The sequence below is a fragment of the Falco peregrinus genome, chromosome 12 (genome assembly GCF_023634155.1).
Source record: "Falco peregrinus isolate bFalPer1 chromosome 12, bFalPer1.pri, whole genome shotgun sequence".
In the NCBI taxonomy this organism is placed as follows: Eukaryota; Metazoa; Chordata; class Aves; order Falconiformes; family Falconidae; genus Falco; species Falco peregrinus.
In genome coordinates, this window is record NC_073732.1 from 9,666,868 (window position 1) to 9,692,692 (window position 25,825).

Sequence of the window (25,825 nt, forward strand, 5' to 3'; positions counted from 1 at the left end):
AAAGACTTGCTTGTACTATTGCATGTATAAAGATGAACACACAAGGTAATCCCTTGTCAGTATGTTTTTAAGAGAACGAGGAGAGGAAAATGACCTAAACTTTCAGATTTGCCTGCAAAAGGTTGAGGTGACAGTGTGGAGAAGTGAGAATTTCACAGATCAGAGTCATTGCTCAGGTTTTTTTCTCTCTGTGACATCCGTCCACCATCATATAAATGGTATCTCCCTCTTTCTCTTCAGCTCTGTCATATACCTCTACGTTATCCTCGACGTATTTATTTATAGCTGAGTAATTAACTGCATAAATGGTTATTTCAGAGATTATGCTTTTCTTTCCAGGCAGTGTGTTGTCTTGGTTGTGCTTGTTGGCTTGGGGAAACTAAATTTCTGCTAGATGTTTATATAACAGGGGTCACTGCAGTAAGGAGGGAGAGCTCGTGGGAACTAGTAGAGGCACTCTTCTGGACTTTGCTCCCACCAAATTAAAGAAAACACAGTGCATGTGCATTTGCCCTGCAACAGTTCTGAACTATGATGGACTGTTTTAACAAGGAAAAAATAAGTAGAGGTCAACTATTTACTTTTCTGTGTAAGAAAACTGCTTTTGAGTCCTTAATATGCTGCACTGGATTAGTAACTCCCTGGATTTCAAATCTTAGAACACAACAGAGTTTGACTTTTATTTTATTTTTATTTTTGCTGCAGTGAACATCGTATAGGTACAGCCCTAACATATGAGGGAGTGTCTTGTTTTAATAATTATGTTGTTTAAATATTCAGTTAAATCCAGACTAAAATACAAATACATTCAGATACCTAATGTGACAAAACTTCCAGCTCTGATGTTGTAATTGCTGTGGTGATTGACCTTACAACTTTTTTGTGATGCCCCTGTTCAGCATTCTGCTTGGAAAATAGGAAATCACTACTTTTTTGAGAGCAACACCTCTCTTCCTTTTTTGAGCTGCCTTTTTCTTCCCCCATCTCTTCCTGCCTTTTCTCATGCAGTTCCCATAAAAACGGCAGGGAATTAAATATGACTTTAAAATCGTTTATACGAAGTAATTGTGGCGTACACTCTATTGCTAACAAGCTGCCCTTAAATGCAGGAAACAGTGTTTCAAATAGTGAATTTCCTGAATATTTTCCTTCCTTGCTATTCTGTATTGATGTCAGTTCAATGTCTAATGATTGTGATGATTAAACCTCTACTATGTTGTTTTAAAAAGATGGGAGAATGTAGTAGTTACAGATTTATTGAGTGTGAGAATTAATCCGCTGATGACAAGTATTACAGTAGTGTTCTATTAGCAGTCAGTTGTAAAAGGCTAGTAACAGAGCACGTGAATTCTGAAAAGAGAAGTCATAAATGAAAGCTGTTTCTTTCCTGTGTACAAGAGGACAGTTAACAGTGTATTAAACTGAGAACAGATGCCTACTTTTAAAATGGTAAAAGCCATGAAGGTATGAGAGCAGATCTAGAAGGGAGCGATATGAGGTTCCAAAACCACATTACCTTTAGTTAGACAATTTTACTGCTTTTCAGGGTCTAACTAAAACGGTCACATAGACAGTGGTTGTTCTCAGTGGTTGTTCTTTATTCTTTCTGGGAGTAAATGAAAATTATGCTGTATTTAAATTCACATAATATGGGTTTTTTTGTAAAGCACAAAACTATACCACCTTTGTTAGCTGACAAATATTTTTACTGTTACCCAACCCAGATTAATCTCAGCCCCTTATTGTAAACTATACTTGAAAATGGAACATGGAGATTCACCATTTTACCCCCATTTTCTGTTTTAGTTGTTACTCTATATGCTACTCTGGGAGGCCCAGCAATAGTACATGGCCTAAACGAAACGGAGGTGACCACCATCATTACCAGTAAAGAACTGATGCAAACAAAATTGAAGGTCAGAAAACTGTTCTTTGTCTGTCTCTTTCCAGTGTATCTGTTCATTATTGTTAAATGGCCTGGTTCCACTGTACGGAACAATGATTTACTGCCTTTCTATAGGGCAGGCACTTCTTCTAGAATAAGATTTATGTATCTGTCTTAATGTACAGAAAAAATGGTAGTTGGTCTTCAGTGGGAATTAGGCTCCTCAAAGACTGGAGAACAGGGCAAGCACTTTGCACTGTTGAAGAGCTCAGTGCCACCTGGAACACCTTTACAAGAAACTAGGTGGACTTAGTGCCTAAATTTAACAGTTGAAGCAAATGGGAAGAACAGAAAAAAAAAAAGTGTGAACTGTATATGAATAGCTAAATGTGATCAACCTCCTGATTGATTGATGGATGTTTTCCCAGCAGAGAATGGCTCTTAAATCTAAAGATGGATGCTTGGAGAGTTAGAACTGGTTTCCAGTACAGGGAGGAAACCTACTAAACATTAGAACAGTCAAAAAACTTTTCCCATTACTGACACAGATTGAATACACAGATGGAACAACTAATCTGCATGAATTTCATCGTCATGTGTTTTGGGGGAACTAGACCTTTCACATAAGAGAATCGTTTTAATGAAAAACTAAAACTATTGCTGAATTTTGAATGAGAACTTCCCAAACTTTAAAGTTGCTAGAATGACAGTATGTATACAATGCACATTTATTTCAGTTTGCAGTAAGAGTATGAGAATCTTCTGCTATAGGTGGTAATAATCTCTTCTAAAAAATTTACCAATGTTTAGTGGAAGAATTCACATTTTGCCTGAAATGTTTAACTAGTGCTCAACTGATAATTTTCTGTAGTTTTGTTAGTTGTTGCTTATTTGAAATAGCATAGTAATCAAGGAGCAACATAAAAATTGTTGAGAGCTCAGTATCACCATTTTCTCTGTGTTCTATGAGTGGAAAGTAAATTACCTCTACAAATCATTGCAGTCTTATTTGTGGGCTTTTCTTGAAATAAGACCCAGATCAGTAAATTGTTGGAAAAGTTTTTGGACTTCTAAGTGGAAGGTTCAATCTGTCCTGCAAATCTCGATATGAGAAGTTTCAAGCTTTGGAGCTGTTTGAGCTAGACAAGTTTCTCCTCTAATATTTTAAAACCTCAGATACATTGCCAGTACTTTTTTTTTTTTTTTTAAAATGTATACAGTAGATAGTGGGTGGGGTTTTTTTTGGTGGTTGTGTTTTTTGCTTTTTTTGGCACAAACCTCATGTTTAATTTCTGAACACATGTTCGTGTCCACAGGAAATTGTTTCTCAGGTTCCACTGCTGCGACATATTATTACAGTGGATGGCAAACCGACAACGTGGTCAGAGTTTCCCAAGGGTGTCATTGTTCACACTATGGCTTCTGTGCAAGCAATGGGGGCCAAGGCAGATATGGGTAGGTTATCTCTTCTTTTTATTTGGATCATCTAATTTGTTGTCCTGCTTTGACCCTGTTGACATAACCTGGGATAATTGCATATCCCCAAAAATTATGCAGTGATTAACCTTTTATCATCTGCTTTTTCTTTAAATAAAATCTGTGGAGGTTTTTTAGTTTGGTTGCGGTTGGAAGTGGGGTGGGGTGTATTTTTGTTTTGTTCTTTCAATGGAGTCAGATGCTTTTATTAAAAAGTCTTCTCAACAGCCGTGTGTCACAGGTTGAAGAATATGATCAGACGTATTAGAACCAGGTTATTCAGAACACACAGAAAATTGTTGTGTATTTTATAGCAAAAGACATCAGTCATCAGCTACCATTAAGTTTTGTTAAATTCACAAATAACAATGTAAAATAGCCATTTAAATCTGATAGAACTTGGCCTCTTGTATTGCATTTCTGAAAGTATCAATAGATTTCAAGACATTTTCTAGTAGATTTCCAATCTGTGTGAAATTTTTAGAATTCAGAATTTCAGAAGATGTTTTGACTGTTATGATAATTTTTTTTTCTTGGCTCTGAAGAGCTGCTAAACCTAGTATCTTAAGATTTCATTATATTCAGTAGTTGCTTTCTTCTGTTTTTATTCTTTGCACTTTCATTTAACCACTGAAGGCACATTAATGTTGGATTGAATTTTCTTTTAGGACTAGGTTAGGTAGTTAATCCATGTGCTGTTGATCAGGGCAATGGCAAGTTTGCTCCCAATGTTGTGACCTCTCAATTTCTTTAAAAGATCGTTTTCCCTTTTTGATGTATGAGTTTTATGCACTATTAAAACTGGTTCAGACAACGCCAGCGTAATATTTTATGGCTGTTATTAATTAGGTCATTGAGATCTGTTTGTGGTATGTAAAAAGGTGTCTAATGCTCCTTTCTTCAGTCTAAATACCACATCCTATATGCTGTAATAAAGGAATGTTATCTTTGTCAAGTTAACCATTCATAAATTGTGGAATACCACAATGAATTGTTTATGGTCAAGCCTTTTAATATTATATTAAGTACTTGAGTTGGTGCTGATGCTTTTTTCCTCCATGGTGTTTATCATGTAGAATGGACAGGCTTCAGTGAGTGGGACGTTACTAAATACGCTTTCACTCTTCTCATTCAGCATGTATGTTGTGCCGCATGTGTCTGTGCATTATGCAGTTTTCCCTAAGCATAAACACAATTGTTTTTGTATTTTCTTTTTGTCAGTGCAAATATTTGACAAACACTCTAATTCTTTTAAAGCTGTTTAATTTCCTCTAAATATTTATGGAAACTGGGTCTCATGTTGGCTCAGCAGTGCCTTGCTGCAGGTGTTGCAAATGAGGCAGCGTGTTGTTGCCCTGCCAGGGAGCACATGAGAAAGTAGCTTTGCCAGTGGGGATTGACCGTGTGGCAGCATGGAACCAGTGTGGCATGGCTGCCGAAGGATGCGAATCTCAGCCGCATTGTGGAGAAGCCGAAGCTCTGGCCATTTCTCTCTCGTCTGCAGAAATATGGGAAACAATAGAAGTGTTGCTGTGGTAGACTGGAACGATCGCCGAAAGAATTGCTCAGCTAATACAAAGAAATGCCTACTCTTTGTGAAGGCAATTAAGCTTGACCACAATCTTTTTAACTGAAAGCGAAATGTAATAGCAGTAGTCATGTAGCGTTGCATTGCAGTGACTGCTGAAACATGAGTGTATCGGATCTCCCAGCACAATAGGCTCTTCACATGTTATGCCTTCTCTTCTGTAACACAAACTACAGGTAACAAACAGCAGGCTAGGCCTGTGCCCTCAGATATTGCGGTGATCATGTACACAAGTGGATCCACAGGAGTTCCCAAAGGAGTTATGATCTCCCATTGCAACATCATTGCTGGGATAACTGGAATGGCTGAGAGGATTCCAAATCTGGGGTATGTACCAGCAGTTGCTTACCAGCAAATAAAGAAATCATATAGTTGCATATAACTTTAATTACTGTGTAAAATATGAATTGTTTTATATTGCTTTGTCTGTGACACATCGTACTATGCACTGGTGTCTGAGCATCTTCCAGTACTGCATTAAATGACTACTTCAGGTGCTGCTTGCTCTCTTGTCTTCTGTATGTGGGCAAGACTGGGACACAGAAGCCCGTGAGGCTGCCTTGCATGAGAGAGGTTGAAAGCTCCCCTAGGCAGTACTTCTGTGGTTAGTGTTAAATCCTGTGGTTTGTTTCTCTTTGGTGCAGTTTTTTATCTTGTCTGCAGACTTGCCTTTGCAACCGTAACACATGGTTAACTGTCTTGGCATGAGTAGACATCACACTTTGGTCATGCCTTAAACCTATAGTACGTGTATGCAACTTTTGAAACAAACCCCCATATTATTTGAAGTACGTTCTCAAGCTCAAAGGCACTTTTCCACTTTCTGTAGCTCTTCAGTAAGCTCTGTGTAGATTTAGCTTAATGACTCATCTGAGGACCCAGGTTTACGTTGTACCACTAATCTGTTAAAAAATTCTTTACAGGGAAAAAGACATCTATATTGGCTATTTGCCTCTGGCCCATGTTCTGGAGCTGAGTGCTGAACTTGTGTGTTTGTCTCATGGATGCCGCATTGGTTACTCTTCGCCTCAGACATTAGCTGACCAGGTATGTTGTAGATGTAAGCCCTTATGGTTAAAAAAAAACAACCATCAGATCTTCGTAATATTTCTTAAAAAATATAACCACAAAACTTTTCTGCAGTTCGTGAAACAGGGTTGGTGGTTGACTGGGACTCTGGACTAGTTTTAATTGTTACAGTATAATTTAAATGAATGTAATGGAAAGATGTGCTATGTTGTTCTGTTTCTTATGTTAAAAACCTTGAATGTGTCTGCTAGTAAACTTGTTCTTTCCTTTAGTCCTCTAAAATAAAGAAAGGAAGCAAAGGTGATGTTACCACACTTAAGCCAACCTTAATGGCAGCTGTTCCGGTAAGTAACTGAAGGATAAATAATTTTAAAAATTATTTAAAAAACATAATTCAAGTTCTTAACAACAAAATCAATGCAATCATAGTTTAAATAAAAAAGGTTGGGGATAAACATTCATCATTTGAGTGTCAGCAGTTTTTCAAAGTTAAAATAGCTATGGGGATTAGATTGCAGTTTTAATTAATCATCTAGTAAATGAGTGGAATAAAGATAGTTGGCAGCAGGCAGCTTGGGGTTAACTGGTGCTTCTGCTCTGGTGTCTGGCTTCCTCATTTCTGTGAACACCTTGCTATCTCTTAGCAAGTGAAGAGGAAGCAACCTGGGAGTGGGTTGTCATCTGAAATGTACTGGAATTTGTAAGTCACGTTTCCTTTTTGTTGTACTGAATTTAGGATTTGTTTCTTTGAGTTAATCTTTTTATGTAACTAGGAAATTATGGATCGGATCTACAAAAATGTCATGAATAAAGTGAATGAAATGACTAGTTTCCAGCGGAATCTATTTATATTGGCCTACAACTACAAAATGGAACAGATTTCAAAAGGTTACACTACCCCACTCTGCGATAGGTAATTTTATTTTTAATGGTGCCAAAAAAATGTTTATCAGTCTTGCCACAAGAGCAGTATCTGATTTTTTTGTGCTTTTCTTTGTTTCAATGTTGACATTTTGAACTTGAACAAGTCTGTAATTAAGTGTAAATTGAAACAACGTGTCAGTAGTCTGTGATGGTTTTAAATATTTACTGACATAATTTAAATAAGTGTTACTTCAAACTGTTTGGAGGTTTGTATTCATTGCATTATTTTCATGAAACTTTAATAATGGATTTATACAATTCTGGGGTAAGGTGGGAAGTCTGTTCCTCTAGGTAACTGTAGACTTCACATTTTCACAGAAGTGAATCATAAAATATCTCAGGTTGGGAGGAACCCATAAGGATCATCTAGTCCAACTCCCAACTGTAGTGACACTAAAGGATAATATAATTTCAAGATTTATACAGCTTGTTTAAATTATTTTCGAGGAGAAAATCACAGAATTCTGCTGTCTTATAAATCTGCATTCTCAAAACATTTAACTCGTCTTCAAATCAGAAAATGTGGAAACAAGCTTAGAAATCTGTGCCTGTGTTTTCAAAAACTTAAATGTACTCCTTCAAAGTTTACCTTGAATGCCTTAAAAGTTTATTTGAAGATGGTGGAAACTTTCAGTTCAGATATAAAATTAGGTACTCTTTTTGTTTTTAAGCAACAAATACATACTCTTATCTTTGCATTTTAGCCTTATTTTCCGGAAAGTACGAATGCTGCTAGGTGGAAAAATTCGCATCCTGCTTTGTGGAGGAGCTCCACTCTCCGCAGCAACTCAGCGGTTTATGAACATTTGTTTCTGTTGCCCTGTAGGACAGGGGTATGGACTGACTGAATCAGCTGGAGCTGGAACAATCACGGAAGGTTGGTGTCGGTGCCTCCCACTGAGCGCCGTGATCCGTGATGAGTGCTCAGCGTGTATCATTTTTGACAGTCTATTTCTTCGGTGCATGCCACCAAACATAACTGGGGAATCCTGGGAATTACTTGTAATCATAAATGTGTAAAACAGTAGGAGTACTAATTCTGACACATTGTGCTGAAGCTGCTGAACTACCCGTCATGTGAATGTTCTCGTTTGTGGTAGAGAAACCTGTAGTAGTGTGAATGGGATCTTGGCATTATTGCACTTAGCAGGTGAACTGAAAAAAAACGATTTCTAATTTTGGTGAGTGTGTCAAGATGTTAGGAAAATAAAAAATGGAATGCAAAAGCCTGCACCGGATTTTAATTTCATGTCACAGAACTTAGTGGTTTCAGTTGCCTTTTAGTCCTAAAATTTCACTCCTATTCAGTGGTGGCAGAAACTGTCAGACCTGCTGTTTTTTCCTACCTAAGGATCGCATAAGAAGTGTCTAAGGCTCATTGCTAGATTATGCCGGATTGTAGAACCTGTGTTAGGTTCCTTGGTGATCCACACACTGCTATGATGTGGGTTTTATGCATGAGGTCTGTGGGAATGGCTTCTTCGGTAGCTTGGAAAAAAAAAAAGTGGAATTGCAATACAAATGATGTAGTCTCCAGTTATACTCTTCTGGGAAGGTGTTCAGATGCAGAAGTATTTGGGATTGGGACTTTAGGAACATGCATCAAAACACAGACTCCTTGAATTGTTATGAAATATTGCTGCTTATTTCAGAGTCCTGCAAACACTAAAGTTCTTGTGCTGCTTCTGAAATATGATCCGCATGGACAGCTTGCTATCAAAGCTGTATTGATATGACTGGAGGTATCTGTAAATACAGCCATCTGTTCTCCTTGCAGGATAAGGATTTTATCTGCATTACCTTTATAGATCCATTGCTTTTTCTTGGAAGTTCTGTTCCATGCATTAAATCTCAGAAATAAACAGCAGTTACTTTTCACTAAATAAGATGCATGACAACCAAGGTTTTTTTTCTAATCTGTTTTGGTAAAAAACTTTTCTGAAAAGTGCTCTTTTTTTAAATTCTAGTTTGGGACTACACTACAGGGAGAGTGGGAGCACCTTTGGTCTGTTGTGAAATCAAGTTACTGAACTGGGAAGAAGGTGAGAATTTCTGTATGTGATTAAATTACAGTGTGTTTGTAGGAACTTTAGCTGTTTTTATGTTGGACTTTACTCAGTAGTAGTAATTAGACAATTTCTTGGCTTTTTAAATTTTAAATGCTACTTTTACCTATAAAAGTTTGAACTTGGGGGAGAAAACAGGTAAAATAAATTCCTTGGTAGCTTTTAAACTTACAAATACCTAGACAGAAGCTATCAAGGAAAGTAGCATTTTGACTGGGCTGTGTTATGACACTTTCTGGCTACATCATTTCTTTTATTCCAGTCACTATAAATATATGTGTATATTGTCTAAATATATACAGCGTTGTACCTGTTTCTCATTTAGATCAATATTCTTGCAGGAGAGTGTGCGGGTTGTGTATGTCGTGTCTTGAGAGGTGCTGGATTCAGGAGACTTAAGTGCGTGCGTGGTACCTGCTGCTGCCATTAAGAAATTAATATAGTCTTCATAATGTTATTAAATAATTAAAAAATAGGCATATGGAATGGAAGCTTAATGGATGCCATACAAAATATGTTTAATGGGGTTTGAAATGTGTTTAGGTGATTTCCTTTCACTGTAGGCTTTTACGTATTGTAGAATAGAAATAATACTTAAGTGTGTTTTAGGCTAATGTGAAACCTTAGGGATTTTTTTCTTTCTTAAAATGTGAGGTGAAATTTATCTTTTTCTATTTGAGCCTGTATGAAACTGATAGCGCATGTTAGTCCAGGCAGAAAGACCGTGTAGAGATGGCATTTGCCCTCTGCATGTGTCTGAATTTCACTGTTTGTAAACACGTGTTAAATAACTTTTATATGCTGAAAAGAATTGGAACCACCTCTTCTTTTACCGAACTACTTAGGCAAGTGGTAACTTTGGCTAAGGACTGACTTAAGTGTTTAGGCCTATCTTTAAATATTAAAAATGATAGCAATTCTTACTTTGGAATGTATTATAATTCTTGTATGTTAATAAAAAACTTTTAGGTGGATATTACAACACTGACAAACCATATCCTAGAGGTGAGATACTTATTGGAGGGCAAAATGTGACTGTGGGCTACTACAAAAATGAAGTACGAACCAAGAAAGATTTCACTGTTGATGAGAATGGACAGAGGTGGCTGCATACTGGAGACATTGGAGAATTTCATCAAGATGGATGTCTAAAAATTATTGGTGAGTTAATAAATTCAGGTGAACACCTATATACATTTTTCAGGGCTGCTAAATACTGTAATGAACAAAAAAATCCCCCAAACACATTCTCCATGTCTTGACAAGAGGTCTAAAGCCCTAACATGTATCCCAGGGAAATTCTGGTATGTTAACATAAACTTGCTTGTGTTATTAAAAGCTAATTTTTAAAACAATTGCTTCCTTTTAAAACAGTCTTAACATTGACTCCACGCTGTTAGTGTGACTGGGTAGTAATTAAAGAGTTAAATATGGGCTAATTGAGCTAGGTAAGCTGCCTTAAGTTTTATAATTTTGTAAATAATGCAGTTTGATTCAGTGAAAGGGCTCTTTTGGTCATAAGTGCTCAGGGATTAAATAAGACTTTTTTAAAATCTTTCCAGTCTTTATAACAATATCTCCTTTTCATAAAGGAGCTAGGGGGAAAATATACTAAGGTAAAGGTGTTACACATAAGCCTGTGATAGGCTCATCATTCTTTGACACCTGTAGGCACAAAAATAGGTGCCCTATAAACTACCAGATGTGTCTCTTGAAGTCAGTGGGTGATTCAGGCAGCTCCTGAAAACTAGGCTTTCTTGGTTTATTGTATGAGAAAAATCATAGGTCCCATTGCAGCAGCCTTGCAATGGTCAAAAGGCCATACAGCTGCAAAACTATTGCCGGCTTGCACAAAGCAGTGTGAAAGTATATAGCAAAGGAGAGTATATAGCTGCCCTGACAACCAGGTGAGTAAACCTTGTGGTCACCTTCGCCCTCTCTGGGCTACGCACAATAAGCCTCAGTAATTTGGGCTTAATTTTCAGTTCCTATGGTTTTTGTTTCAAATAACAGGTGAATGGTTGCTCTTGAAATACGGATTTAGCCTGGGAATAAATAACAAAATGTCACTAAATGGTGCATCCTGTGCCTTAAACTCCTAGACCAGACAGCACAAAATGTGTGCTTCTAGCCAAACTGGCTTCTGTATATTTCTAGTTGTCTTCCATTCACATGACGGTGCCGTCACGTAGGAAATGCTGTTCTGAAGGCAGAAAATGCGTGGAATTGAAATCTGTCTCATATTTACATGAGGGACAGATTGATAAAATGAATAGTCTGGAAACCTGATTTTAAATATTTCCAGACATGAGTCAGTTTACCTTTTAGCATTTATACGTATATTTCAGAAAAGTATAAAATCCATGTCTAAAGTTTTGTGTTCTGTAATCTAACATTTAATTCCTTTTTTCCTCAATAGATCGTAAAAAAGATCTTGTAAAACTCCAGGCAGGAGAATATGTTTCTCTTGGCAAAGTAGAAGCAGCTCTAAAGAATCTTCCACTGGTAGATAATATTTGTGCGTATGCAAGCAGGTAAGAGGCAGCTGATACTTTGCTATTCCTGTATTCTTTGTCTGTCCTGCTGAAGCTGTAAGCAAGATTTTTTGCCACTCAATGTGTGGAATTTTTTAAAACCAGTTGAAAAAGGATTGTGCTTATAATACAATGGAATAACTTCATCAAAACTAAAACATCTGAAGCTTTTTATTTTTCTTCTCCTGTGTTTTTGTCACTTGTAAGAAAATGCCAAGAATGAGTCTTTCATTCCCTTTTCCCCAACCTGAAAAGCAGCTAGGCAATGACTGCATTCATAGTGGACACCACTTAAGCACTTCAGCGAATATTACCTACAGAAGCCCTAGGACACCTTGTTCCTTGCTGTGTTTAGCTGTGATCTGTTCTTCAGAGGAAGTACTGTTGTCTTTCAGAGGAAGGCAGGGGGGGGAAAAACCGCCAACAGCCCAGAAGCTGGCTTGTGCATTAAAAATACTTTTATTTAACCCCTGCACTACACCAGCAGAAGCCTTGAAGCTTGAGAGAAAACGCTTTGCAAATACTATGCAAATGCACAATTAATAAATGATGATCAAATGTCCTTTCTACTTGCTTTCTACGTGTACTAATCAATTAGGCATATAAGGGCTCAAACACATCTTAAGTTTATATTTTTGGAATTTCTTACCTGTGCATAATATAGACGTACACATATAAATATTCTTAAGATGATCTTTGTTTCCTGTTGTCATTTTGATGTTTGGAAAGTAATTTTGGAGCTTCCGAATGATCAGAAATACTCTTATTGCCAGTATGGCCAGAAAAAGCCCCATTTGATAAGTGTGATTGAAAGAGGCCAGGACAAGCGTACCAGAGAATTGCTCAGTGGTAATAAATAGAGAATTAACTTTTGGTTTGTTCACCTGGTTCTCTGTGGTATTTTCTTTGTGTTAAACTAATGGTAGTCACCCTGTAGCTTCAGTTTTGACAGTTTAGGATCAATAGACTAATGCTCACGTGGCATGCCACTGCTGAGAAAACTTCCATTATATGAAGTTTTATTTGTGGTTTTGACTTGCTGCGTGAGTCTCGTGTTTGCTTGTTTGACTGCCTGAGATTATGTGCCTGTTCTGAGCACCTTTGCAGTCTGTGGATAAGAAGGTTCCTACAGATGGCAACTTCTGCTTTCTAGGATTGAAGTACACTGTTGGAATTGTACTATCAAATGTTGTGTTAATTTCGCTGGGTCAACATAACATTGGAGGCTAAAATGCACTTGTCAGACAGGCACATGACTCTGATAGTCTGTGTCTTGCCTATTACTTAAAAATAGGAAAACCAATGAGCAATTTTTAAAGGTAATTTACAAACAGAGTCTAGGTATCTTCCACATGGGTTTTTCTGCTGCTGCTGTATTTCTTCTTAATACTTTCACGTGTGTAATTTGGTGTAAGTAGCCATGTAATACAGATTCTCTGAATGATTGTCCATATACACACTACACTGGGGTTATACACTCACCTCAGCAGTGTGAGCTCAGAGACTTTTGTTAGCAGTGCCTATGCCCTCTCTTATCCATCCTGCCTCTCCTTGTACTTTGCCTGGGTGATCTTTGTATGCAAGAGGAGTCCTTCATTTGTAGCTCTTCTGTCTTCCACATGCAAAAGGATAAGGAGGGCAGACTTCTACAAATGGGTTAAATCTGTGATTTGACCTTAGATCTTGGGGCGCAAAGCTCCTCTGAACGTGTTAGTAGGGAATCAAAAGTGATTACACGGTGGCACTGCTTCAAAAGCTGTATTAATAGACCACTTCAGATAAAATATTAATAGACCACTTCAGATAAAATACTTGGTGAGATAAGGAATAAAATGTTTGCTGAAAGAAATCACGATTAGAGCTCCTTCAGAGGTGAGTCCTACTGCTTTTTAAGCACTTCACCCATCCAAGACTCATTCAGTGGGTCTCAAGCATCACGCCAGGAAAATGAGTAGCTCAGTTGCCTGAGGAATGAGCAAACTTGGCAAAAAACCCCAAGGGAGTTCTCAGCAGGATGCTCCAGGAGAGCTGATAAGGACCAGACTTCACAGGACAGAAACGATGCTGTTGACTTGTAGTATAGGTCTCTTACCACAGGTCTGAGGGCTGTACTGGTAGGATCTCCAGCACAGCAAGGGAATGAGGATACCTAGTGTAGGAGAGATGTTTCAGCAAAATCTGTTAGCGTGGAGGAGATGACTAAGGAGGTCCTGGGGGCTGAATTCTGAAAATGTCTTTCTTTGTGCTGTTATGACCTCCAAGGCCGAAGAATCTAGCAAATTCAAAAGATCTGCAAAAAGACCAGTAGTGGAGAGGGAGGTAGCAGCGCCAGAGGGAAGATGTAGTCTTCAGGATATTTCGCAAGACAAACAGTGCTTTGGCATTTGAACTGCAACAAGGGAAGATTTCACTTAGTGGTACTGTGAAAAGCTGTGAGGAGGAGTTGTGAGCTCCAAGGTGCTCTTCCTAGGAAAAAGCGTAGTTGGATGAACCTGTTTGTCCAGAGGAAGTATGCTTCTACTCAGAAGGCTGAATTTTAGATGAACTGAAAGTTTGAGGCTTGGCTGGCCAACTGCGAACTCCTGTACGCTGTTTCTCCCTGGAGACACTGGTGGTATTGCTGGACATGACCTTAAGCGTGTCAAAAAACTACAGGAACCAGGGATGAAAGTGCCAGAGTCCTTTGTGTTCTGGATGCCTTCTCGTACATAATGCATACACATTACAGAGCAAACTCTAGACAAGGTTACAGTGATTCAGTACAGAGTATCTCATGAGTATGTGTGTGTGTTGCGGGGGGAAATCGGAGAGGCAAAGACAGAAGGCGAGATGCAAGCAGTAAGCGGTACTGAGGCTAATCTGATGTCTTCCTGTAAGTACTTTCTTAGAAAAATGAGAACAGTTTTGAGTCAGTCAACAGGCAGAGCTTGTTGAGAGATGATGCCAGAAAATCCTGTATTTGTAATGGACTTCAATGTAGTCTTCGCAGCTGTTGTCAGATGCCAGTTATAGTGCATACCAGTAACAAAGGAGAAAGTTGCAATGTACAGTAATCAAAAGGGCATTTGGAGTTAGTATTTGTAAATTATCTTGGAGACCTTAAAGGACAAGCTAAAGTAATTTCCATACCAGGGTTAAAATTCTGTTTTGCATCAGTGGTCTGTCTTGCGAGAACCTTTATTAAATAATAATAAATTTAATTAATAAAAAGTTGAAAAGATTTCATAAATCTCTAGATGATTAAGGTGGGACAGGAGCAAAGGTACAGTGGATCACAGGATTAGAATTCAGAGCAAGCTTGATTAGGTGGAGATCTGCTTCAAAACAGCAGTCAGTTTAAAGAGAGGAAATGTAAATTATACCTAAATAAACTGTAAAAATACAAGACTAGGACCACCAGCTGGTAGCAGTTCTGTAGGAGCTGATGTGAGTCAACAAGTATCAGAAGAAGGTAAATAACATGGCATAATCAGGTGCCTGCAAGTTGTACAATGATCTTTTGCTCTACCAAGCATTAAAGGGTCTGAGTTCCACACGCAACGCTTGGGAAAAGGTGTCCCTCTTGACAAGAGTCCAGGAGAAAAATGAGAGCGTCTAGGCAGCGATCTGTGATGTATGACTTGGGAGGAAAGGACATGGCTTAAATTCCTAAAGAAACTTGAAATCTGGAAGACTAGAAATGTGAGAAGGGGGAAAAAATAGTAGCAGCCTGTGAATGAATAGAGAGCTTCTGAGGAAAGGAGGGGAACATCTGACCATCAAGCTGTATGAAAATACAACTGATATAAACCGCAGAGAGTGAGCGAGTCAGGAATAGCCATCATGAACAGTTTACTGATGCTAAGAATAATGAAGCGTTGACTTTAGCATTTGCCTTATGTTTAAGAACGGGTTAGACAAATACTTGTTAGGTGTAGCTGACCTTGCTTGGTGGCAAGTGAATGAATTAAATGAACTGAGATCGCCTTCAGCTCTCGGATTCTGTGATCTGCTTTGTTAGAGTCTCTTTGCTCTGTGAGGTTCTGTTCACATTTTCCATAAGCTTTGCACCATCTGAAAAATCTTGAATACCTGTTTCAGGGTGAACGGTGCTTCAGTGTTTTCCAAGACTTTGATATCACAGCTCTGTATGTTCTAGGCATATCAGGAGCAGGCAGAGATTGCCAGCAGTAGAGTGAGTGTATGGCCAATCACTTGAAAGAGAAAGAGAAGTCACTTCCCTTACAGAAGCAGGCGTTCTTTGAGATGTGTTGCACATATGCTCATTCCACAACCTGCTCTCCAACCCCTCTTCACTGCAGTCCTCTACTCCTCTACAGTAACTGGATTCTGCAGTTGAGAGGAAACTGGGGTAGGGAAGCCGCACACCAGTCTTCATACCGGGATGCAAAACATGAGCAGAGGCAGGGCGCATTGACATCGTATGGGTACTGCTTCCCCAAAGCTTTGAGCATGAGACACAGTGGAATATGCATATGGACAGCACACCTTGAAGCAGTCCAGTTGCTGTAAGGTAAGTAGCTTCTCTTTCTACTTATTTTTAAGCAGGCAAAGGTAACGTGTGTGCTGTTTCAGAAAGATTATCAGGTGAACAAAAGCCAACTGTTAAGAGCAATATCTCTGTGTAAAGTACAAACCCCCCAACTCGAAATGTTATTTTTGAAGACTTGTTAACTTTACAATTTATACTAAAGTACACTATACTTCTCAGTTTCCATTCTTATGTCATTGGATTTGTTGTGCCAAATCAAAAGGAGCTCGCAGAACTAGCTCGAAAGAAAGGATTTAAAGGAACCTGGGAAGAGATCTGCAACAGTCCTGAGATGGAAAAAGAGGTACTGAAGGTGCTAGCTGAGGCTGCCATGGCAGGTGAGTAGCTGGGTAAAGAGTATGAACCTTGTGGACCATATTACAGATAAGCATAGACTCTAAAAATACTTCCCTTGAGCAATGTATATTTCATAGAACATATATGAAGTGAATTTTTCATACAGAAAACCAACAACAAAACATGAGATATGTCAGTCCTCCTGGTTTAGGTAACCATTTTTTTACCGTGGTCATTAGCTGAGGAAAGAATATAAAAACAGGTCAAACTTAACAAGTTCAGTTCCGTATATGTAGAGATGTGTGTGTCTGGTGCTCTTTAAGATGTCCTGTAGCGCCTTTTTGGCCTTAGCTGCTGGCCCAAAAGGGGGCGAGTCATCTGTAGATCCATGATATGTGTGTTGGGCATCATACAGTCCCACCTGCTACACACCTGTGCATAGCTGAAATGATGACAGGTGACAGGGCTCTCCTAGCTTCCAGTGACTTGCATCTGAGGGATTTCCTAAGCCAAAAGCAGTGTCTTTGTAGTTAATAATTTTCCATAGACTTTTCTTCCATTAACTCTTCTAGTCACATTTTAAAGTCTCTGTATCAGTACCCGTACTGTCTTGTGGCGGAGTTGCACAGCTCAGCCAAGTTTGTGTGAAGAACTCTCTGAAGAACCTGCCATCTGCTAGTTCAGCCTGATTCTGCTGAGCTCTTGTATGAGAAGTGGACAGTCACAATAGCAGTTGTCATTTTTTTTCCCATGTCTGTTATACTTGCCCTCAGCTGTATTTTTTTCCATGCTGATTGGTTGTAGTCTGTTTAGGTATTCTGGTGCAGAATGAAACAGTAGCACAGTGATGCTTTGTTTACTCTTTCATAAGAATTTCTGCCTTGTTTTGGCTTTTGACTATTATGAAGCACTGAGCTTTTTTTCAGTCATTTATGACCACAGAATGTTTTTTTAAATGGTCACTGTGGATGTTAACTCTGTTTTTCATATGCATTCTCTTCTAAGTTTTTCTGCAATGAATTGCAATCACTTGGTATCGTAATGTTCTTCTGCACCTGTTTGCAGTTTGTCCTCATCTCTCCTACAGATAACTTTGTGCTTCCAACAGTCTTTGTCTTGTTAACCTTCACTTCTCCACATTACTTGTGATTATATGAAACTCTTATGATGTATACTTGCATACTTCTGTTGCAGGAGCATGCTGTTACAATGAGTACAGTCTCAATACTGCAGCAGACTTTTTTTTTTTTTTTCCTTGCCCCACATCTCCATTTTTTTTTTTTTCATCTGCATGGAACATACAGGCAAAGTCATTCTAAGAAGTGCTGTGGTGGAGAGTGCTTGCTTTCCTTCTGGTTTTTTTTGTGCAGCACTATTTTAAAGAGAATTAAATATGTTGTTAAAATGGATAAAACTAATACTTGATTTGATCCTGAGGCACTTCTACACATTTTGTTGTTATCATATATTTGCTTTTGTTTTTCACTTTAGTATCATAGCCTTTACTTTCAAAGTAATATTATGATTTTTAGTACTAAATTGCAAAAAAACCCCCACAACCCAAACCCAGTGATTTAATATCAAGGGGAGTAAAAGGCATAGGAAGCTCTAAAAATTGCCCAGGGTAATTATACATTTGTGGATTTGAAAATTTTTATCTAACCTGAAAGTAGATATTTGTGTTAATATTGCCCATCTATTGATTAGCTTTTAGGGTTTTTTTTCTTCTTGCATCTGAAACCATAGGAGGAGCTCCTGCAAGTGGTACAGCATTTTGTGCTCAAGGTGTCACATGCAGAGCACCGTGCTGTTTCAGTAAGGAGAACAGCCACTGTATGAGCTTGCTTTCCTTGAACAGTTTAGGGCTATCAGGAAAAAACACAACACACCCCCACCCTCGTTTTTTCAGGCTTACAGAATATGAATTTTAAGATTCTATCTCAGAAGATGAGTATCATAACAGGGCTACAACAGTGTGTATTTTGGGGATGTCACTTCCATGCACTGAGGCTTTCCTGAAGTTGGGTACCTAACTTTAACTGTTCCTAAAAAGCTGGGAGTGATTTCAGGATTTCTGTGTAGACTGGAGCACAGTTACTGGTGGATGCTGTCCCTCTGCTCGTGACCACACAGGTTTTCAAAGCTAACCGTGGGGGTTTTGGGGTGCATTTCTTGGTTCACACTTTTCTGTGTGAGAATACAGTTTGTACTTGTATGCTTAATTGTAGAAAACCGGTTATGTTTAAGTTTTGTATTAAAAATGTTTATTTTTACAGCTAATCTGGAGAAGTTTGAAATACCAGTAAAAATTCGTTTGAGCCCTGATCCTTGGACCCCTGAGACTGGTCTTGTGACAGATGCGTTCAAACTAAAACGCAAAGAGCTTACGGCATACTATCAAATGGACATTGATCGAATGTATGGAAAAAACGTAAAATAATTCTTTTTTTCTGCACCACTTTGCTACAATGAGCTTGGATCAAATAGGAAATACTTGAATTGCCTGTCTCGACACTTGAGATCAACACAGAAAACCACCATTCCTCATTTGCAGCTTAAACTGTTATTTCTGATAACATCACCATGATGACTGGCAAGTTTAGTAAAATGTTATGGCAGCAAACTTGTGTCTGTCTCCTTTTTTCCAGTTTTCTTTGCTACCTTGTCAGTCTGTGGATTTTCCCGGGTCTTTTTGGGAAGCCATGATTCTGAAGCCTCAAGTTTTTAAACATTTATAAATCCTGTATAATGTTTTATTTGTATCTTTAAAATTTGGATGTATATAGAGAGAACTTGGCTATATAAGAAATGGTTATACTGGGGCCTTTTTTTACCTAATTATTTAAAGTTAAGAAGGTATTGATGTTGTGACATTATGTACATTGAAAATGCTTGTAACGAGATCGTTGTTGAACGGAGCACCAGGTTATTTGCTGCTGTGCTATTTTTCCTGTGTAAATCTGAGGGAAAAAAAATGTTTTGACATTCCAGGTCGTGTAACACACCTTCAATATGTGCCTAATGGTTACTTTTTGTTTTTATCTGAAAGTGAAAAGATGGTCGTGGCACAGCTCTGCATAAAGGCAGGTACATTTGCAGGTGTTAGTTAAAGCTTGTTTAATACATAAGATGCTATTGACACAGCAAAAGCTAAATGTAAGAAGAATCTTTCAAATACAGAAACTCCTTTTTTAAATAGCTCATGACAGTTTTATCCATTAGAATTGTATAGAGCTAGTAAGAGCTCTCAGCATTAATTTCACTTAAAACTTTGTACATTTAACAGTGTCCTTTTAGCAGAGGGACTGCAACAACTTCAGTGTTTTCTCATTAGGTTTGGACATTACACTGGGTTTCCTCTTTCATTGCTTGTGAAAGTCTGGTGAGACCCCTCTTCTGCCCTAGCTACAACCCAAATCTTACTTGGGGGGATTTTTAAAGACATAATGACAGTTATGTTCTCAGCTCACTTGGTGCCTAGCTGCCCTTTGTGCCGTTAAAAATCTCCCTTTAATTCTGTGGGTTTTTTTGTTTAGCATTTTTTGGTTTAAAAAACAGATATTTGAAGTATTTGTCGGCCAGAGTTAAAGTTGCTTGGTTTGTTACACCCAGTTCTTACTTTTTGGGAAGGAGTCTCAATTTCTGATCTACTATAGATATGTGAATATTGTTTGAAGAGCTATGGGGGATCTTTTCTTCAGTGAGAGTGTTTTGATCTTTCAGATGTGAAATCTATTTTCAAAATATTTCTGGAAAGACTGTTTTAACCAGTTACATGAGAATGTGAAAATGCATACATCAGTCAACTTTGTGATGGAGCAAATATTTTAATAGCTTTAGTTTAGAGATTATTCCCTCATGTGTATCACAGTACTACAAAAATTGAGGTCTGATGCTTGCTGTAGTACCCTACTGTGGTAGCGTCTAGCAATTCTGAATGGCAGAAGTGTTTGGGGCAGAGTTCCTGCTGTTAGCGTTTGTGACGTGGGAGTTTTGGGAGATGATACACAAATTCTCAAATAATATTTTGGAGGGTTTTTTAAACTAAGTTAACACTTCCCTGTTTGTGAAAAGCAGTTTCATAGGAGTTGAAACTTATCAAGTAGGTTCCCTGTACTTTAGCTTTGATGAAATGGTGAGAAGGTTTGTGCTGTATTTTGTGACGTTACCATCTCTCGCACTATTGGTGGATTTCCCCCACTGCTGCCTATGAAAAACTGTTACCTTTTTGGAGAATTTGGTGTAACTAGTCAAATGGAAATGTAAGCAACAAAAAGAAATCAAACCACTTTTATGAGATTAATGCCTATAGATATCTAGATCATAAATTAAAACCTTCTGGCCAGTAGAGATAAGACTAATGTTGGAAAATGAAGAATCTGAATGTGGAAATTGCCAAGTCTGTAGGAAAATGTCAGATCATATATTAGACATTACTAATACTTAATCTGTGCTCCATCAACATGTTCTTAAATAGCTGGCAGTCAGCACAGGATGTACTTTGTTCAAGTATTTGTGTGATTTTCAGTGAAAACTAACTAGTTGCTGAAGTACTATGTATATCACTTGGTGCATTGTGCAGCAGATTTAAGAAAATCTGCTTTTGGTTAATTCAGGAGAAATCTGAAGTTATTATTCTGCTAAGGGTCTAAACCCACTTCTGGATAAGTTGCACAAATTTAAACTTCTGAAATGGTTTGGAAACAGTAGTTCTGATTTTTCCTCTAATCCAGTCACAGGATTGCGTTACAGTCTAACTGTACGTTTCATTTTGCAGTTCGGTTTTTATATTTAAAATGGAAGTTGATAAATATATAGTTCCTCCTACTTCAGCAGTCATATTCATTGTGGACATTTATTTCTTCTTCCAAATGTGAAAATACAGCAGTTCATTAATTTTAATCTCAGCATTGGAGATAGACATTTACAATACTTGTATGGGCTTAAAATATTTGTGATGAGTATGTGTTTTCTTTTGATTTATAACAAAAGACAGACTTTTAATACTGCTAGGTTGAGTGCTTCCGCATCCCGTTGAGGCCGCTTGTCCCATGGGTGCCCGTGCTTCTCGTTAATTGCCCAGGGCTGTTATGGGATGGTAAGTCACAGCTGCTGCTCAGATGTAGGGCTTCCTTGCTCCGGCAGTCGTACTCCTGTGGGCTGCTATGCCTGTCAGATACTTTTGGCTGCCACCGTCTTCTCACCTTGTGTTCTTGCATTGCTGAGCAGAAAAACAGCATCAGGGAGGTTTGAAACCCTGTGTAGATGTGCTACATGCCAGCCAGGAATGTACCTAGTCTCGCTCCTTTTTTGTTTTCTTTTTTTTTGTGTGTGTCTTCCCATGCCCAGTGTAACAAGAACAACAGAAGTACCTGCTGGAATGTATTGCGTGTGTCCCAGAGGCTGTGGGCAGCTGTAGGGTAAATTAGGAAGAGTGCATGGTTGGAAGTAATGGTCTCTGTCACGTGGGGGATTTTGTAATGTAAAAAGCCGGAACTTTTAAATAGTCTTTCTGAGTTCAAACTAAGAACAAGGGGCATATATCTCATCTGAGGGGCCCCCCAAAAGAGGGGATTTTTAACAAAGCTTTTGTAAATATAAATTTCCCAGGACTGAATCATCAGAAATTGTAACTATGTATTCCGTTGTGAAAATTTACATATTTCGTTATATAAACAGCGACTGACCGAGAAATTCCAAGGATGCTGTGAATCTCCTTTAAATTTCCACAGTTATTTAAAAATATTTCAGGACTTCAGGCTAAGTTCAATCTAGATGATGTAAGTGTTCTTTGCAGAGAGCAGTGTTTCTGGAGCAGGTGGGGACATTTAAAAATCACATGTCAGAAAAGACCTTGCAGGTTTACTGCTGCTGCTACTGCAGTTCGCACACAAGCAGGACCATGCCTCAAGGGGAAGCTGTATCTTAGCAGTAAAATATTTCTCCCTGAAACAAAAGCAAAAAACAACGTACAGCTGAAACTAAGAACATAATGCATACACCTATGGCCTACTGGTTTTATAGATAGGATGCGGACAAGGGTATGGAATTGAAACCATACATCAAAAACGTCCTATAAAACTTGTAACTTTATACAGAAATTACTACGGGACGCAAGAGTCCTTTGTAATAACCTTTATCCAGCTAAAAATCACAAGCTTTTATTCTGTACTGAAACTACATTAAGGTGATGCAACGCAGCGTTTTTAATTTTTATTAATGTGATGTATTAACTACTTTGGACTGGGTATAAAACAGTGAACATCTATTTCTTTACTGGTAAGAGAAACAATCTCCAACTTGCATACACCGTGGACCAGGCTGAAACGTTAATTGAATGACCAGTTGTATATTATTGTAATTGGTTATTTAATGTAAACTCATTTTCGATGTGATCTTGGTTGTTGCTATGAACTGCCTGAACATTGTATATCCTAATTGAGTTTTATTGTATGAATTATTTATTTGTAATTGGATATCATATTTCAAAAATAAAATTAATTTCACAAATTGGGCCCCATGCGTCCAGTTTTTTTAAGCAGCGTTTTATTTTTATCTGAGTTCTAGATCAGTTGCCATTGTAAATTAGTGCACGTAAATCCCACTGTTCAAGGAGGGTAGAGGGTTAGGGTAGTTCAAATTGCTGCATTGCCAGGGAAACCTGTTTGGTGCTAGGCGTATCCTTTTGTTTTGCTCCCTGCCTCACCTCGCTGGTAACCTTTTGCAGAAGGTTCCATTCTCCTGCTGCTGGTGTTTGGCATCTTGTCAGTGCCCTGTGTCAGTAGCCATGTGTTTGTGCTTTGCAGGTGGTGAACATTCTGGGGGGCTACTCGGCCGTTTGTGCGGTAAAAATGTCACTGGTGTCTTTTTCTGTAGGTAATATTGTTGGTAGTGAGTTTGTGTATCTGGACTGGGTAGTAATCGCCCTTCTGTGCAAGGCTCACTGATGCAGGAGTAGAAATGTTACGGAAGACAGTGGGAATTCAGCCAGCTCGTGTTTTTTGAAACTATTCTTCCAGTCTTGTCAAATAGTCAAAATAAATGTAACGGTTCCAAGATGAATGCAGGAGCGTTGGTTGTCAGGTCAGCCTGGTTTTCCACTACAGGAAGGTTACCATCCTGCTTTATCTTTTATTTGCATATGATTTGTCATTTACCCGTTAAGAGCACCAGCTATGATAATGCCATATGTAAAGCTATAAGCTTCTGCCATGTTTTTTTACTGTCCAGGTGCACTAGGACTTACATTTGGTGTTTAATTTTTTTTTTAAGTTTATGGGCTTGAAGGGTCAGATCCCAAAGACAAGTTAGATGCTGGCAACTTAAAAGATCTTGGGTGCTTCAAGGTTTTGACTACAAGCTTGCAACCCCCTTGCTGGTAACCAGCCATCCTGGAGGCATCTCAACAGATCTATTGAGATCCTCTTTTTGTGTTTTTGAGGGTCTTTATTGCCAGGTCCCCAGATGCCTGGGGTCAGTAGTGCTGGCTAAATGTCAAGCCTTCCCCGCTGTATAGCTGATCTTGATTTTTAACCCTTTCATCAGCCATGAGAAAGCTCCAGCTTCCTCCTGATTTTCAGCTACGTTCAAAGTAGTTTTTTGTTTCTTCCCTTCAAAAATACTGGGTGTTTCTAAGACTGAAAACTTTCTATTTCAAATTCATTTAGGATAATATGACACGCTTTAATTGATTTTTTTTTTTGTCTGTTCGTGGAGTTTTTTCCCCTTAGGCATCCACAGCTTCTAAAATGCCTTTAGGTGTCTCCTTAGTAAAATAAAGAGAAGTAAACAAGTTCCGAGCTATTGTAGTAGGTAATTTATTATAGCAACTAATTTCAGAAAGGATAAACATGTAACCATTTTAGGAGCCTTAGTTTTCAGAAAATGTTATGTTAAGAAAGCCATCAGAGAGGCATAGGATCCAGAATAATAGATACAATAAAATTACAAATAAAAACATTGAAGTGATGAGTTGCTATCGTTGTCTACACCAGAAAAATCTAGGGGACAGCAGGGAAAGGGAATATGCAAGTAGCTGGAAAAGTGAGTGGTTTGTAAAAAATTATAAAATTTTAATACTTAAGAATAATATTTTTAAAAATTTAATATTTTTGTGTATACACAATTTCTGCCTTGGCAGTAAGAGGTAAACCAAGAACGATGCCTGTGCTACGCTGGCACGGCTGGACTTGGTCTTGGGTGCCATCGCAGGGCAACGGTTCAGAAACAGCCTCGCTCTTCCCGGGGTGGGGGGCTGTAGCTGGGGGTCCCGGGCAGCTGCGGCAGGTGAGGCAACGCTGCCTGCCCTCCCGTGTCAACAGTTCTGCAGGCGAGAGCAGATGGTGAATGGCGTGGAAAATTACCACTGTCTTTCCCTGGAAATCGTACGTATAGAATGGATGTCTGCACTTGGCAAGCTAGGGGAACAGATGATGGATATGCCTTTTCTTTGTGCTGGGGAGCCAGCGGTGGAAATGCTGCTTTTTCAGGATGAAAGGGTTGAGTAGTTTTCCATCTGCCTTTTGAGGTGCCAGCGAGAATTGGGAAATTACTAAAAGTTCCCAGGAGGGACAGCTTTTGCATATCCCAAGCCAAACTTCAGGGCCAGAGCTGACGGTGGTGGGCACGTGCCCATGCCTGTCCGGGTGGGATCCAGCTGCTGTGGCTGGAGGGACAGCAGGTGCGGGTAGATCACATTTCAGAGAGTTAGTTATAAATGCTTTCTCTGTTGAAGCTACTAAGTTAACTTTCAGCAAGTAGCGTCTGTAAGATTGGAATCCCTAATCTCATCATAGAATGCTTTAAACCAAGTATTTCAGCGCTTCATTCCTGCTTTACATGGAAACCACTGCTTGGCTTTAACTGCCTACCTAATGTAAAGACCTTCCCGCAGGGTTGGGCGTTGGACCGCCTGTATGTGCATGTATGTGGTCCCAGAAGGGCATCCCCAGGCTGCTGTGTGTCGCCCAGTACGAGCTGACTGGTAGGAAAGCAAACACTGTTTTGTTGCTGGGCGGGTGGGTTAAGTTTTGCTGTGAACACGCGTACCTGAAGGAGTGGTGCATTCCTCTATAACAAAATATTCTGTGCATGTGATACCAAAAAGGTGGTTTATTTCAGATTTCAGGGTTATGCAGCACTGCCAAGTGCAATAGCAGGAAAAAGCCACATGCCACACTTTAATCCCTGGCCCCTGAATACCCATGTATTGCGATATGCCCTTTCCCACTTTATGGCAAGTGTGTGCTCAGTTTTATTTTTTTCATCTAAGACTGTAATACTTCCTATTAGTGGTGGGCTTGGATTTTATTTTTTAAATTATTTCCAGATAATTGAGAGACAACTTTATGAACATAAATGGTTTTAATGGAAAAATTCATATGGGTTTCATCGATACGCAATCACAGTAACAGTGTTTGGCAACAGGCCTGGTGGGTAGTGTCCTTAATCCTTCTGAAATGGCAAGATCTCGACAGATCCTTATGTTTCTGTAGG

The 25,825-nt window shown here is 38.8% G+C and overlaps 1 protein-coding gene across 4 annotated transcripts in view; it reads left to right on the plus strand.

Moving 5' to 3' along the window:
• ACSL3 (acyl-CoA synthetase long chain family member 3) overlaps positions 1-22,845 on the plus strand; it is a 53,744-nt gene extending 30,899 nt beyond the window's left edge. For 3 of the 4 annotated variants that reach the window (XM_055817076.1, XM_055817077.1, XM_027779495.2), the window contains exons 4-15: positions 1,807-1,916; positions 3,202-3,340; positions 5,126-5,276; positions 5,873-5,996; positions 6,251-6,322; positions 6,752-6,891; positions 7,607-7,779; positions 8,870-8,944; positions 9,938-10,129; positions 11,388-11,502; positions 16,214-16,371; positions 18,607-22,845. In XM_055817076.1, coding sequence (XP_055673051.1) covers positions 1,807-1,916; positions 3,202-3,340; positions 5,126-5,276; positions 5,873-5,996; positions 6,251-6,322; positions 6,752-6,891; positions 7,607-7,779; positions 8,870-8,944; positions 9,938-10,129; positions 11,388-11,502; positions 16,214-16,371; positions 18,607-18,770 — 1,613 coding nt within the window. In that variant the 3' untranslated portion in view covers positions 18,771-22,845. Of the gene's footprint in view, positions 1-1,806; positions 1,917-3,201; positions 3,341-5,125; positions 5,277-5,872; positions 5,997-6,250; positions 6,323-6,751; positions 6,892-7,606; positions 7,780-8,869; positions 8,945-9,937; positions 10,130-11,387; positions 11,503-15,821; positions 16,016-16,213; positions 16,372-18,606 lie in introns of those variants that run through there. The other variant, XM_055817078.1, reaches the window with a different exon arrangement.
• Positions 22,846-25,825: the final 2,980 nt, after the last annotated feature.